Source organism: Rhinatrema bivittatum, chromosome 5 (assembly GCF_901001135.1).
Source record: "Rhinatrema bivittatum chromosome 5, aRhiBiv1.1, whole genome shotgun sequence".
Classification (NCBI taxonomy): Eukaryota; Metazoa; Chordata; class Amphibia; order Gymnophiona; family Rhinatrematidae; genus Rhinatrema; species Rhinatrema bivittatum.
In genome coordinates this window covers 353,871,437-353,886,969 of record NC_042619.1, presented here as the reverse complement: position 1 = coordinate 353,886,969, position 15,533 = coordinate 353,871,437, and the positions used below count along the sequence as shown (strand labels likewise).

General features: G+C 42.9%; 1 protein-coding gene across 13 annotated transcripts in view; it reads left to right on the top strand.

Annotated features, from left to right (window-relative positions):
* MCF2L (MCF.2 cell line derived transforming sequence like) overlaps positions 1–6,796 on the top strand; it is a 322,158-nt gene extending 315,362 nt beyond the window's left edge. For all 13 annotated transcript variants that reach the window (XM_029604679.1, XM_029604671.1, XM_029604675.1 and 10 more), the window contains 4 exons: positions 263–384; positions 4,160–4,272; positions 4,392–4,495; positions 4,628–6,796. In XM_029604679.1, coding sequence (XP_029460539.1) covers positions 263–384; positions 4,160–4,272; positions 4,392–4,495; positions 4,628–4,722 — 434 coding nt within the window. In that variant the 3' untranslated portion in view covers positions 4,723–6,796. The remainder of the gene's footprint in view (positions 1–262; positions 385–4,159; positions 4,273–4,391; positions 4,496–4,627) is intronic.
* The last annotated feature ends 8,737 nt before the right edge of the window (positions 6,797–15,533 follow it).

Genomic DNA, 15,533 nt, shown 5'->3' with positions numbered 1-15,533 from the left:
CTTGCGTAGGATCTGCTAAGATTTTACTTGAAATTTTGCACAGCAATATAATCGAATATAGGAATGTGACAAAAACAAGCATGAATTTTGTATAGTGAATATTAATAGCTGATTGAATGAATCTACCGTATTTAGCAGTATAATAAAGGATGCATCCCCAAATCCTGCTCAATGTTTCAGTTGCTCTAGTCATCGCTTTAAATGTGGTTTGGTTTTCAAAGTCGTAGCCAAGTTTGTAATTCTAGAATTGTTTCCTTGTTAGGCTGGTCCAGGACATCCCAATCGCTTGATGCCTCCGAAGAGAACAATGATGGTTGGTCTAGCGCCGATGACCCTCTTAATTCTTCCGACGCAGAAGACGAAGGAGGAGGCGATAAAAAGCTAGTAAGTGGGAAGCATTTTTCATCCAATTCTATGGGTCATGTTTAAAATATGACAAAGCAGTCTGTGTATTTTACACCTGCTGAGGGGAAGACACATTAATTTGTGCAATGTATCCCTTGCTTTTTTTTGCTAAAAGCAAGATCATTATACTGGATATGTGCTATTACAGTCCATAAAAGACGGATTTGCTAAGGCTTTTTTCCCATGATGTGTCTATGGGGAGAAATGTTAAGGATTCAGGCCATACGGGGTCAGCAAAATGTGATAGAGAGAGAACCAAAAAAAAAGTTGCCCTTTGAAACGTTGCTCTATGTCCATGAAGTTACCAACATTGCACTGTTTGTGTCACTATCACCGTATAACCCAAGGAAATGTGCAATTTTCATCCATATTTCTGGGTTCTCATCACAATTCTGCAAACATAGTCTTGGGTGTTTGTCCACATCATCGCATGCTTTGTGATCCACGGGTCCACGTTTTCAGTCCGTCTCTGATCCTGTGCTTCAGAATCCTTAAGAAATTCCATTCTGACCTCAGGATAGATGTTTTTTTTTCCTGACCATAAACACTTTTTTCCCCCCCAAATATAAATTATGTAAATATTATAAACTGTTTAAAGGATTTTACTTCTTTCCTATGTACTGGTGCATTCCAAACTTCAGTTTTAGGGTTTTGTAATTGGAATATTTTCCACTGATTTAACATTTACCGTACTGTACACAATGCCATAGGAGCCAGCATCTCAACATGAAGAAGCAGGTGTACAATTTTATAACCTTGGGGCTGATATGCTAAGTCAGCTCTCTTCAGTGCCCTGTAAACTCTCTTCAGAAAAAGAAAATTCATGTTGACAAGAAAATAGTCAGCAACTCTCCACTATGCATCCACGCCAGAGTTACCGTAAGCTCTTGGGAGAGAATGGATTCATACTGCTTGTAAACTTTAGTCAAATCTTGGAGGGGTTATGCGTGTGGCTGGGCCTTGTGTGCACCGCGCACATTTTACAAACAGCCCAGCCAGGCGCGTGACCCCCGTTACGTGCTGAAGTGTCCGGGCCCAAACAAAGGGTTGGGCCAGGGGAAATGTTCTGGGCGGGGTGGGGGGTGGGCCATTCGACGTTGTCCTGGGGAAGCGCGCGCCTGCAGCCCAGAACATTTTCCCCGGCCCAAGATGGCGGAAGGATAGGGTTAGGGTTGGTTTCCTGCAGGAACAGCGCGCACATGGACACGCGCAGGTCTTTAAATTGACCCCTTAATGTTTGGGTACTTGCGAAGTGCTTGTGACTTGGTTGGGCACATGATACTGGGCTTGATGGTCCCTTGGTCTGACCCAGTAACTTATGTTCTTATGAAGAAAATGATGACCTTAAAATAAAGAGGTAGTGGATGGATAATCTCTGCTTTTATGGGAGGTGTAGATTAGAGATTATCTTGTCTAACACCATACACCGAAGTGCTTTGAATGATGATGACAGGCTGCAGGCAGAGCCTCGCAATGTTCTAGGTATGAACTGTTGGACAGCAAATCAGTATTTAATATAGTAATGACAGCTGGTAAAAGACCAAATGGTTCATCCAGTCTGCCCAGCAGTTTGCTTCTGGTAGTAACTGCTGCTCCGTGCAGGCTACCCCCATGCCTTCTGTTAAGGGTAGTATCTACCATTCTGTGCAAGTTTCACCCATGAGTTCTGATAAGGATTGTAACTGCCGTTCCATGCAGGTTACCCCCTTGCCTTCTGTTAAGGGTAGTATCTACCATTCTGTGCAAGTTTCACCCATGAGTTCTGATAAGGATTGTAACTGCCGTTCCATGCAGGTTACCCCCATGCCTTCTGTTAAGGGTAGTATCTACCCTTCTGTGCAAGTTTCACCCATGAGTTCTGATAAGGATTGTAACTGCCGTTCCATGCAGGTTACCCCCATGTGTAACGTCTTGGTGCTTAATTTTGTTTTACTTTTTTCAATATGAATTTCATGATGGATACCTTGGTACATCATCATGAAATATAATTGCTAGTGGCTAGATAAATATAAGTTAAGTGTTAACCAGGGGACTGTACTGCAGTAGTTCCCAAGTGTGTCCCAGAGACATCTATATAACCTGTCCAGTTTTTAGGCTATTAGTAATGAATATGTATGAAATAGCTTCAAGTATGCTTTAGTAGGTTGTTTTTTTCAGTTTGTTTGTTTTTTTAATTCAATTAAGTTATTGAATTTGTTCAGTACTACTGCCTTTTTTTTTTGGATGGTTGCTTTTCAGTGATTTTTACTTTTGATTTGTTTTTGGCATAGGTTTGCTTATGTTGGAGACCCATTGGTTTGCAAATCTTTCTCATTCATATTTATTGTGACTATCCTGAAAACCCAGCCTCCAGGACATAGTTGAGACTGTACTAAGATACATCTTTGAGATCATTGCATGTTTTGTTGGGTTTTTTTGTTAGCCCGTACTTGTATTCATATATAAGATAATAGATTGTATATGCATGCTTTTGTTTTTACACAACATTATAAAATTCGTATTTGCAAAATAATGTACGAAAAACAAGTGAATGAAAATATTTGGCAGGTATGTACAAGAGAAGCTTTTATTTGCTGCCAGGTGCCCCAAAGTTGAAGAGTCAGATCCACCAGATTCTCTGACTGAAAACTGGTTAGCTTTCTACCATCCGTGGTGACCTAGACAGTGCTCCTTTGCTGCTCACCTCTCAGGAGGTCTGGCCGTACTGCACCTGTTGTTCGCCATGGCCAAATGTGGGAGGGAGAATGAGGAGGAGGAGGAGTGTGCTATACCAGTGAGCTTTTAGATTGAGAAAAGAAATAAGTGAAGAAAAAGCTGACTTGCAGTAATATTTATACAAAACCTTTAGATGCTGTAATGGCCCAACCCAAAAAAAAGTTTCTAAATCTGTGTTTACGGTTATACGACTCTACCAAGATCTCATTGAGTCTCCAGGTTTGCAGCTCTGTGCTATAACTATTACCCAGAATAGTCTCTAATGGCCAAAAAGCACAACCTTTTCATTTGTGCGATCAGAGTCGGAGCCCTTGCAAAGTTATCGGAGAACACGCATGAAGTAAATCACTAGCAGTGGGAAGGACCACATAAATTGAAATTGCTTTAATCCAAAGAATCTCAACTAGTTTGCTACAGGGGTGTTCTGCGAAATTTTGGCCTCCTGCAGAGGGGAAGACAGGGTAGCTCACAGTCGCCGCTACCTCATCCACCTGGTCCCCTGCACTATGGCCTTCCATTGACAAGAGGAGTTAGGTGAGCAGTCGTCCTTACCTGTTGCCACTGCCTCCTCTGTCAGCGTCCTTCTGAACAGAGCGATGCGGGGCCCCATGGTCTCGTGAGACCTGCAGGCCCCACACAGTTCTGACTTTAAGAGAGAAACCAGCAGAGGAGGAGGAAGGAGCAGGTAACTACCACTGCTCACCAGATTTCTTTTGCCAGCTGAAGACCATCCAGAGGGGAGGAAAGGGAAAGTAATGCCAGTGGGGCTATGAAGAAGCTAGTGGTGATGCCAGGGACCTGGGAGGGATGGTGGTGATGCCAGAGGGTGGGTGAGAGGCAAAATAATGATGCCAGGAGGAACGGGGACGTGAGGAAGCCAGTGTGCGCTGTTGGGGGAGGGAAGGAATAGTGATGGTGTGTCACGGGAAACTGATCCCAACGTTGGGTTTGCCACACCATCAAAAGATTAGGAATCACGGCTTTAGTCAACTAACGTGATCGTAAAAGCTCACAGAGCTTGCCTTTTTTTTGCTTTCAGACTCCTGGAAAATATACTGTGGTGGCCGACCCTGAGAAACGCGATTCGGAGGATCTTGCTGTGAAAAGTGGAGACACGGTGCAGTTGATTCACGAGGGAGAGGAGGGAATCTGGTAAGTGAGCCATTCGTCGCTGCACACGAAACATTCGTTTCTAAGAATCTACCCAGTAGCTCTTCTTCCTCAACATCTGGCGTTCACAGGCTTGTTTTAACCGTGCATTTCTCACTTAGGTATGTAAAGAATCTGAACACTGGCAAAGAGGCCTGGGTCCCAGCCGGCAACCTACTGGCCCTTCTGGGCAACTCGAAATCTGCTCATTCGTTGAGTAGCTCTGGTAAGGGGGTCTCTGGGTGCAGGCGCCGTGCTTAGCTGATTTTAATGCAGGCACGGGATTGTCCGCGCAGCAGATTTGCGAAGGTTAGTCTTGATGTTGTGTATTTACTTTGTATTGTTTTTTTTCCTGCAGAATCGGGTACGTGCTCCGGTACTCTGAGCACCTCGTCGAGCTGCAGCGAGAGTTGTAACGCCAGCACCACCAGCTTCTCGGATATCAAGGGCTGACCTGACCACGCTTTGCTGCGAACTTTTAGTACTTTCTGTAGACGTTTGAATGTTGGACTGCGACCTACGCTCGGCATGCGTTCTTCCTGTTCAGTTGTACGATAAAAAATCCCAGCATATATATGTATGTACTTTTGACAACCAAGTACTGCACAAGAGAGTTATAATGAAAGGGGGAGTCGTTTGTTGTGCACGAACTATCAAATCACGATGGAAAAGTAAAGTAATGGATCTGAATAGGTATTGCCTTTTGAAAAAGCTTCTCAGTTTAAAGGCTGGAGCTCAGCAGATTCAGATACTGCAATCTCACCTCGATCTCTGGACATTGCGACAAAAACTGGATAACAGAACAGGTAACTGAGGTGTAATTTGTTGAAGAACTGGTTGTAATAGTATCCAAAAAGAACTGTTGTTCTGGTGCTTACGTTTTACAGCTAGAAAACTGAATTAACAATTTTATTCTCTCTCAAAAAAAAAAATATATATATATATATTTTTCAGTGTAGTGTGTACAGACGACTATTTGAAATACAGGCAATGACATTTTGGTCCTGCCATTCTGCTTTTCCCTCCTTGCAAGGTGTTGCAAGCAGGGAAAAAGCAGTACAGGGTTTTCTGCTATAACTTGCATCTTTTGAAGCGCTGCTGCTTTAGAATCGGAATGTTTGCTGGCAAAAGCAAAAAAAAAACAAACCCCACACAAACACACACAATGTTATCACGCACAATTTTTTACCGAGCACTTGATGGCCATTTCTTTCGGCTTTTCGACCTCCAGCTGTAATTCTTCGCAAAAACTCACTGTGTTTATGTAACTTGGCAATTTGCTTATAACATCGTTGATAGACTTATTTTCTTTGATATTATATCGTTCAGTTTGAAATATGAAGCACTTTATAATGGTTGATCTGGAATACAGGGCGGTGGAAGGACCCACCAAATGGACATCAAATAACAAGCGTTTAGTGTAGACTTACAAACAAGAGAAAAACCCAATCTGATTAATCAAATGCGTTTTTTTTTCTCCAAAACAGAAAACTACATTACAGGAGAAGATTTTATTTTTTAAGGAAGTAAATTCAAGGAATGAAGTTCAGGCCAGATGTATGTTAAAGCACTGTTATTAATGGACACATAATTTCTAATATTTCAGCATTGCTATATGTGTTGGTGATCAATACTTCTCCAGTATGGAGCTGCTATTTCACTTTCAAAAGCTGTGCATGTGCCACAAGCTAATGTTTCCCCATTGAGCCTGGATTATATTTCACTAAAACCCATTAGTCAGGTTGGCGGTTACCATGAGATTTTTTTGAGACGATATACGGGAAATTAAAACACTTGTCATGAGATCTGCGCTCGCTAGCCATCGACATTTTTCACTGCTACTCTTTTTTACGTACTGTATTGAACAAAAGCTTGAGATTGTGCAAGGTATAAAAAAAAAAAAGGATTGCGTCCTTTAAAGTAGCAAAACTGGAAAAAGAATACATTAAAAAAAAAATTACCTTTTATGTGCGTGTTCCAAACAAATATCTCGGCGGTTCTCAATCCAGTCCTCAGGACATGCCCAGCCAGTTTGGTTTTCAGGATATCCACAGCGAATATGCTTGAGAGAGAGTTGTATGCAGATCTATTTCATGCTGATTCATTGTGGATGTCCTGAAAACCAGCTTGGCTGGATGTTTCCCCAAGGATTGGGTTAAGAACCACAGATATAAAAGCATCTGACTAATCCGTGATATTTATTATTTTTATAGATATATGAATGGATGTAAAAATGTATGTATAGTTTTCATGTTGCTGCAAGATGTATCTTTCTTTACCGTGCATAAGTTCACTTACTTCAAGTACTAATGCCATGTGAGCACTGGACAGCATTTCAAAGTCATTCCCCATGGAAGAGAAGAATATGCTGAAGTACGTCGTGTAACAGAAAGCAGGAATCGGGCTAGTTGTGTTTTAGCCCAATGGCAATTTGCACAGATGTGGGTGGTCCTACAATTGCTGTAATTTATTTGTAAATAATTTGTAACATAATTAGCATACATAAATATATTGTTCATACACTGTCCTAAAGGAAAACCATCTTTTCTTTGGCCTTCCTGGAAAGCCGTTCCAGTTTGTGTTCCCGTCTACTTGTCATGATGGCACTTTTATGTGGCACACTCATTTCACCCACCATTTTCTTTTCTACTGCTGATATAAAATTGAATACAAAATCAAAACTTCTGTGTTTGTACCTATGAAGCTCTGATGAATACATTGCATCAAGTCTCGTTGAATTTCCATATTGCACGTGTGCTATGTTTTAGGTGCCGTACGTTTTCAGCTGGTCTGCAGATTCAGTACAGAGAAGGGTTACCAAAACGGTGCAAGGTCTGCACCCAAAGCCTTGTGACACGAGAGTTAAGGGTTTTAAATAGTGAAGGGAGGCGGAGGATGATACAGAGAGGTCAAAGATATAAATACTACACAAAAAGCACAGAACTTTCAGTGGAAAGGAAGCTCTAGAACAAGAGGTCATGATTTGAGGCTCTAGTGAAGTATTTGTTTGTTTGTTTGTAACGCTTGGAAACTTCTTCGTAGAAGGGATATTGGATGCATAGAGCTAGCCTTTCAGTGGAGGTGGTGGAAGCACACACTACTACCACTATTATTAATCATTTCTAAGTTGCTACTAGAGATACATAGCGCTGTGCAGGCACACACAAAAGAGATGGGGCCCTGCTCCACGGAGCTTGCAGTCTAATCAAGACAAACATACAGGGTCATTTTATCATTTTGCGTTAGGGCCTCAGCGCTAGCATTAAGGCCCTAACGCACTTGATTAATGCCGTAACGTGTGCATTAAATAGCACAATGCACATTAGTATGCAATGGAGTTTGGGGGGTGGGATAGGTTTAGGAGGGGGGCAGTTTTACATACACAGTAGGAGGTATGAACGGTAAACGACATCACTGAAGAATTTCTGCTGTTTGAATCGATGGAAAGTACAAGAGGAGTTTATTTGTATAAGGCACTCTCTACCTAGCTTGATCCACTCTCTACCTAACTTGTTTGAAGCTAGGTAGAGAGTGCCTTGTACAAATCAACTCCTCTTGTACTTTTCATCGTTTCAAACAGCAGAAATTCTTCAGTGATGTCAATTTTGCTGTTCATACCTCTGATGCATTGAAGTGCGCCAAGCCTAGCGCACAGGTTAGCAAGGGGTTGGACATGCGTTGCATAACCCCCGATGCAATAAGGGGATCAGCGCATCCAAAATGCACGTCCAAAAAAAGGTGTAGCTAATAGCGCTTATCACATGTAAATGCCATGAGGATGAGGCTATTAACTATTACTCCGCGATGCAAAAAAAAAATCGCCGAACACACGAGGCGCACTTTTTAACCTGTCATATCTTACGCCTGCCCCGGAGCAGGCATAAAGTCTTGCCACGCGTCAAAAGGTATGTTGAAAAACAAAAAAAAATACTGTTTTACTGGGGTTCCTCCTAATTGCCATCATCACAATACTAAGTAGGAGGAACCACCGAAAGCAGCATCACAAAAAATAAAAAGGCTTGACTGAAAAAAAAAGACATTTCTTGGCGCACAAGATTCACGTTCCAGGCTTTGTATATTGTGCATGAATATTGTGCCGGTAAATTCGCTGCCGCGGGATAAAATGGACGCTCATATTTTGAGTGTCCGCTTTGGTAACTTGCACGCAGCCACGTCTCCTGGGCACCCAATGCCAAGAAGGCGCTAGGGGCGCACAGTGTATTCCTAGCGCGTCTGTTTTAGTGTGGCAGCTCATTTGGGTTATTGCATCGGGCGCCCCAGAGAGGTGGATGTGCGTGTTCAAACAATGGGCGACCAGTTTGGATGCACGTTTTTATGCGCATGGTGTTGCATCGGCCCCCATACTGTGGAAATATAAAATGCTGCATTTTCCAAAGCTTTTTTTTTTTTTTTAATGATGGACAACCAATTGGCTTAACCATTACCAAGCTGTGTCTGCACCTGGGAGCATAAAATTAACCTTTTTTTTTTAATTATTTGCCGCCTTCATTGATTTTACCCTTCATATATGATTCCAGTGGCTGTGAAGTAAAAGGGTCCCAAATATAAGCTAACACCATAACTATTTTTTTTAAATTTATGTTCTACCTTTCAAAATGGATTACTGTCAGGCACTGTGGGTATTTCCAGAGGTTAATTGACTATTTCACTGATTTTTGTCTAGAACGGTCCAGAAGGAAGGGATTATCTAATAGGTGAATAGTAATAAAGGACTCGTGGATGTTCACATAAAAATATTCATATTGCAGCCTCGGGTTTATTTCTGCCGGTCAGCAGGTGGCAACAGGAAAAATCTAGAACTTTCTGTCTGAAATGGTAAGTGGACCTAGGACCCTACTCGAGCTCCTTTCTCTGTTTTCTGTCTCAAGCAGGCAGAGGCAATTCTCAGTTACCGTAGGTCATGTTCTGTTTCTATTGATATTTACTCTTGTTTTCTTTTCCTTTGCAGATTTTAGTTTTTATTTTGAAATGTTAAACATTCACAAAACAAAAACTCCTACTCCTGTCCTACCTGTATCACAAGCAACCAAGATTTAGTTTTTTTTAAACTGCAGTACCTGGTAATTCCTTGTCCGTGAGCTCCTTCAGCTTTTAAATTATGGTACTGATTGTTCTTCTCACAGCAAGTTGTTTTTTTAAGGTTGTTTGTGGGTCTTTTCTCCCAATACGACACAGCATTTGCACGCATGAGGGGACAGGTGGAGGTTTATGCTAGTATTTTATAATCTGGTGGGAGCTCACAGTTTATAAAATACAGTATAGTTCTTCTCCGGAAGTACATGCAACTATTTCCAATGCAAGAGAGCGCATATTTTCTCCACCTATTTTATAAACATTTATTTAGGACATTTGGATTCCGATCTACCACTCAGTGGATTCCAACAGTACAATATAAGTTCACAAATATCATATACGTTTTTCAGTAAAAACACTAGTCCTAATGGAAATGAAGAAAGCGTGCACGGGGGTAACTTGCTGGTGTGGCGGTTACTACTCTTAGCAGAAGGCATGGAGATTACTACCCTTAACCAATAAGCCTTGATGGTTGTAATGCAACTACAACATTGCTCCCTGTTTAGATGGAAGGAATTGGATTCAAACAACAAGTGAGGGCCCAGACTGCTACAGTCTGGGGTACTGATACGCAGACATAAGGGGAAAAAGCATAGGACAGCTTCTACGGCAAAGTCCATAAGCAACGCTCATCGAGCAGCACGGTTCGAATTTTCAAGAAAGCTCATCACCCAGTGAAAATTGTTACTAGCTGCAATCTTTATGGATTATCATAAAGCTTGGCATAACTGCACGGAGGGGCAGTTACTACACTTAAGAGAAACATGGGGGTAGCTTGCACAAAGTGGCAGTTGCTACCTAGGGAAGCTTGCTGGGCAGACTGGATGGACCATGCTACTGTGCTGGGATTGTAGTTATGTCTGCAATTTCCTTTTCTCCCATAAAAGCCTCTCGACTTGCTATTAGGAAGCTAAAGTAAGATAAAAATCATCTCGCTGCATTTACTTGAGTTGTAGGAGCACGCTTTATTTACTTTTGTTCTGTTATGATAGGGTACCAAAAGCTAGCTAGAAATCACAAGTCCCAACAGAGCCAATAGCAGGTTTTCATTCTCACAGTTACAGGAACGCATGCTTCTTAGCCAATTTGTATTCATGTCTGTGAATTAGCATTAAGGCTGCAGCTAATGTTATGCAAATTTCCTTAAAAGTAGAGTCCTCTTTTATTTATGGCACACTGTTTTCAACAGGAGCGTTAAAAGCATATCACAGTAATTTGGTAGAATTTAGATACTAAACGTATTAAGATCAATTTTTACAAAAGAAAGATACAATTCATTAGAGAGTACAAAAGGGTGCAGTGGTGTACGCACTAGCAGGCCGATTTTAATAAGAAGTGCGGGAGAACGGGCGCTCCATGTTGCGCACCTGCTCTCCCACCACACGCCCAGACCCCTCTCCTGGGATCGCGATCCTGTATTTAAATGAGGGGGTTGCGCTAAAAAGAGACACTAGGGATGATAGCGCGTCCCTAGCACCTCCTTATTAGCGGCATCCCAGGAGAGGTGGCTCTGTCAGCGGGTTCAGGAAACATACGCTCAATTTTATGACAGCCATAGGTTAGGAAAATGGATGCCGGTAAAATGGAGCATCCGTTCTCCTAACCTGACCAGCCGGCGCATTTCTTCTTAAACTTATTTTTAATTTATTTTTTTTTAAATGTATTTATTTTTTTAAACATTTTTGGCTCCTCTGACTTAATATTGCTAGGATATTGGAGGGTGTACAGAAAAGCATTTTTTTCCACTGCTCAGAAATGAACGCCTGCCCTTGGAGTTAATTTCTGCCTGCCTTCCTCTGGTGGTTCCTAATTGGTGTGCATCAGGGCTCTGCCCTGGGCCCTCTTCTCACGATATACTAATTCCCTTGGTGCTCTGATTTCCTTTCATGGCTTTCAATACCGTTTTTATGCTGATAACTCTCAGATCTACCTTTCCACACCAGACATTTCACCAGACATCCAGTCCTGAATCTCAGGCTGCTTGTCTGAGATTGCTGCCGGGATATCCTGCTGCCACCTTAAACTCGAGCAACAACTATGCAGATATCCCTCTATTGGAATCCAAAATGTTAATAAAGCAAAAAAAAAAAAAGGGATACAAAAAAATGTTTTTAAAACAAAATGACAAAAATATCAAAAGCAAGTAAAAAAACCACAAATTCATAAAGAACACGGCATCAAATTGTGAGGTGCTAATAGGTGTACATCCCCCCCCCCCCCCAACCTCTCACCCTGTGTAGCCGACCAAATGGCACAAAAAGAGGCCCAATAATGCTGGCGCCGTCGCGGACATTCCGCCTCTGGCTTGATCCGACGCCATCTCGCATGTGCCCAGACTGCTGTGCATCTGTTCCAGGGTATTCAATGCTTACATCGTCCTCCCCCCCACCCTCCATTCGTCATCCCTCTTCCCCACAGCAACGATTAACAAAAATGATGTAACATAACCAATAACAACAAAAAGAAAAGGATGACCTGAACGTTGAGAAGTTGCGCATGAACCAATAAAGCCTTCAGTGACGGGGGGGGGGGGGGGGGGGGGGCTCTGGAAGCAGGCGGGCGACAGAATAAATGTAGAAGCCCACGTCGGAGCAAACTCAGTCACTATCACTGCCATGAGTATCCGGGCTGCGCTGCTTCACCGAGTCCTGATAAGCAGAAGGCTAGCCCCCACCACCTCCGCCTGCTCTGCTCTGACGCGGACAGGTCTCCCCCCTACCTGATCGAGGAAACACCGCACCTCAGCTGAGGTATAGAAAACCCTTGACTTGCTGTTATGTGTCTTTCAATTGTGCTGGATAATGCAAGGCGTTCTGTAGGCCAGTATGACCTAGATTTAATCATTTTGCTATAAATCTTTGCAAGAATAACACCTGCAATAAAAAAAAAAAAAAAGGGGCGTGGTTAGGGTAATTTTCCAAATACCACATCGCATAGCTATTTTACCACAACGTGCATTAAATTTATCGCACCCGTGAAATTTTCACAAACATGCATTTTGGGCTGCTCCTGGTGGGTGAGTGAGAGAGAGAGAGAGAGAGCCTCTGTAGAGGCTCAGAAAAAAGTTAACTTTTTATAACACTGTAAGAGGGGGGCACTAGTAGCTCAGGGTGAGATTTGTGGGGGTGGGGTGGGTTTTAGGGGGGGCAGTATAACATGCACAGTCAAACTTACGAACAGCACAGTAACCTTCAGTGAAGATTTTTATGTGATTTGGAAGGGTGAAAGGTGAAAGAGTAGATTCATACCATGTTCTCTCTACCTAGCATTATCTACCTAGCTGCCATCAAGTTCCAAAATCAGTGGGTCTCCACAGAGTCGCTCTCTCTCCCTCCCTGAAACAGGATTTACAATTTTTTTCCCAAATCCCGGTTCGGGCATAACACCCAGCATAGCGCCAGGAAAAAAAGGTGTAGTTATTTCCAGCATTAAAACGTGCAATAGCGCGCATTATGCTATCGCATGCAACGTTAAGCACACCTCCCTTTTTACTAAATTTTAAAAATGTGCATACGCATCTCGCAATGCTTTATCGCATGCATTATGGCTAGGGCCCTAATGGCCGCGATGAGGCCCGAACGCATTTTGAGGAATAACCTAATTTCTTTGAGAGACTTCTCTCTATGGGAGTGAAACCAGCTCATTTCTTGGCAGCACAGCTGAACAAATCAGGGTAAAAGCAAACACCATGTTGCTGGAATTTAACTTCACCTTTCGGTCGGGCAACGTTGAGAATTTTAATCTCATCCAGGTATCTGTGCAGCTAGAAAATCCTGGTATGCGAACATCCATCGGGACCCTGGAGGGGGGCAGATGTTCGTGAGCCTGTTCAGTTTTCAGGTCTCGATCTCCATATGCCAGATCTAGGGCCTCCAGAATCCACTGGGACAGGAACGCTCTCAGGTCGGACCCCTCACACCCCCTCCGGCAAACCCACCAGCCACAAGTTTTTTTTTTCCGTCTACCCCACTTCTCAATGTCACCCATTTTCTCACTAAGGGCCGTGCATTTTCTCTCCAGCACATCCACCTTTTGCCACGCACTGGTAAGGGAGTTCTCAACACATGCAACCATCTCATCGATTCGGGTAGAGCTCTCCCGCACGGATTCTACCAAAGAGGCCACTTTGCCCACTACGGTTTTCAATTCTGGGTGGATGCTTTCAGTAAGCGTATCGGAGAATTTTTCAAACACCATGTGCAACATTTTTGTAGTCTCCAAGGGGGTCAACAAGGCTGGCCATTCCTCTTCAGAGGCCTCACGCTGCATCCAGTTTCCCCTTTCGATATTTTACCTCAGAGATCTTCCCACCTTGCCGGCAGGTTCTGTTTAGGATACTCTTTACTTATGTTGCCTTCGCTGACTGTACGATAAACCCATATATTTTACAATAAACTGTAGAGTCCCGGGAGCTCCCTTCACCACTGTCTGCTCAGATGCAGCGCATCCCATGACCCACCCATTTCTGTTTTTAATTTGTGATCATTTATTTTGATTTATGGAGGATCATTTTGCATGTGTGACTAAGGTAAGGTATTTTGCTGTGTAGGGATCTCTAAGGCAGTCTTCTTCATTGTGTTTTCCCGACAGAAGGTATATTGGTGTTCTAGATCCCAATGTAAAATTTTTAGTGCTGCCGAATCATAGTATATCAGACTCTACATGTCATTCTACCAGTAGGTCCTGGGGTCTCAGATTTCATCCAGATTAGTGCAGGACGTCAATAAGGGGGAGGATTCCATTCAAATTCAGCTCCTCTCTTTGAGGGGTCTGAAACAGCCATCCCTCTGGTATTTTCTAGAATTTATGACCATGATAGATGTTTATCCCTTTTTGTTAGGTATGACTTAGGATTTACCTTTGTTTGATTACATGTGTATTATGTGTTTACATAATATTGTTGAGATTAGGGTTTCTATGAAACTTGATGATTTTTGGTTTTGGTACGTTTGTCATGTTGTTGTTTTAATGATATTATGTATGTACGTTGTAAATCGCCTAGACCTTTTTGTGTTAGGAGTTTAATAAGTTTTAATAAATGAAATGAAAATGAAATGATATATTAGCAGTGCTCTGGCTAGAGCTTGGAAGGAGGAAATTAAGAGCTTAGATTCAGTTGCTTTTCAGGCACAGTTAGAGTAGCCAGGCAAAACCTGCTTCTTGGTCCTGACCGGGGTCGCGAGTGGGTTTTTCTTAACTGTTTGGTTTGGATATTTCCCTCTGGATACATTTTTTTTTTTTGTATTTACTATTTTACGTGGTAGGAGACTTGCGAGAGCCTGTACGCTGCCTGGGCCCAGGGAATGGGGAACCCCCGTGTCTGGGGCTGTGCAGGTTAGGGAAGGCCTGCTCCTGCAGTGGTGGTGAGTGACCTCCTACAAGGATACATGCTGGGGTTATCTTCAGTATTTTTTGAAAAGATGTGGTTTCAAGATACAGGAGGACATTCTGTCTGCCCTTCCCTCCTGACTGAAGCACCGAGAGTTGTGCTTCAGGGGGATCCCTCCCATCAGGGATCAAAACCAGAAGAGATAAAAGAACTGTATCTGACGCGAAGAAGTCCGGGAAAACCTGTGGGAAAAGGCAAAGCCTAACATTCTTGAAGATACCCATCTAGTGCTTTCAGACCCCTGGGGAGAGAGAGACTTTAACTTGGGTGATCTGCCCATCCGAAGCACACCCTACCTACCCACCTGGGGACTCTTTCTATTCCAAGCTTTGGAGGGTAAACGTTCCCCTGACCCTGGCATCAGACGTTCCTGTACAGATCAAGGAGGAGATTGTAGAAGAAAATAGACCGTGGTACTGTGGACTGATTTCTTGTGCTACCTTCACACCTTTTCAACTGTAAAGACTTTAATTTTTCCACTAACACGGTGGCTCTAGTTGTTTTATTGGGCACATTCAGCACACACTGGGACATGCACGTACCTTTCTCCCAGAGACAAATACAAGAAGACGAGGTGTCACCTTAGTACTCGGAGGCTCGGGAGTAATCTCCCCCTGAGATCCAGACACTGAAAGGGCCATGAAGGTCCCAGCCCCAAAGAGTGAAAACAAATACTTTTATGACCCTAAGGGGGTAGCAATCCACACCCAGAGATGGGAATTACAATGGCGTCCTACGAGTTACTGCTCCTTTAGCATGGCAGGTTTGTTACATATGTCCC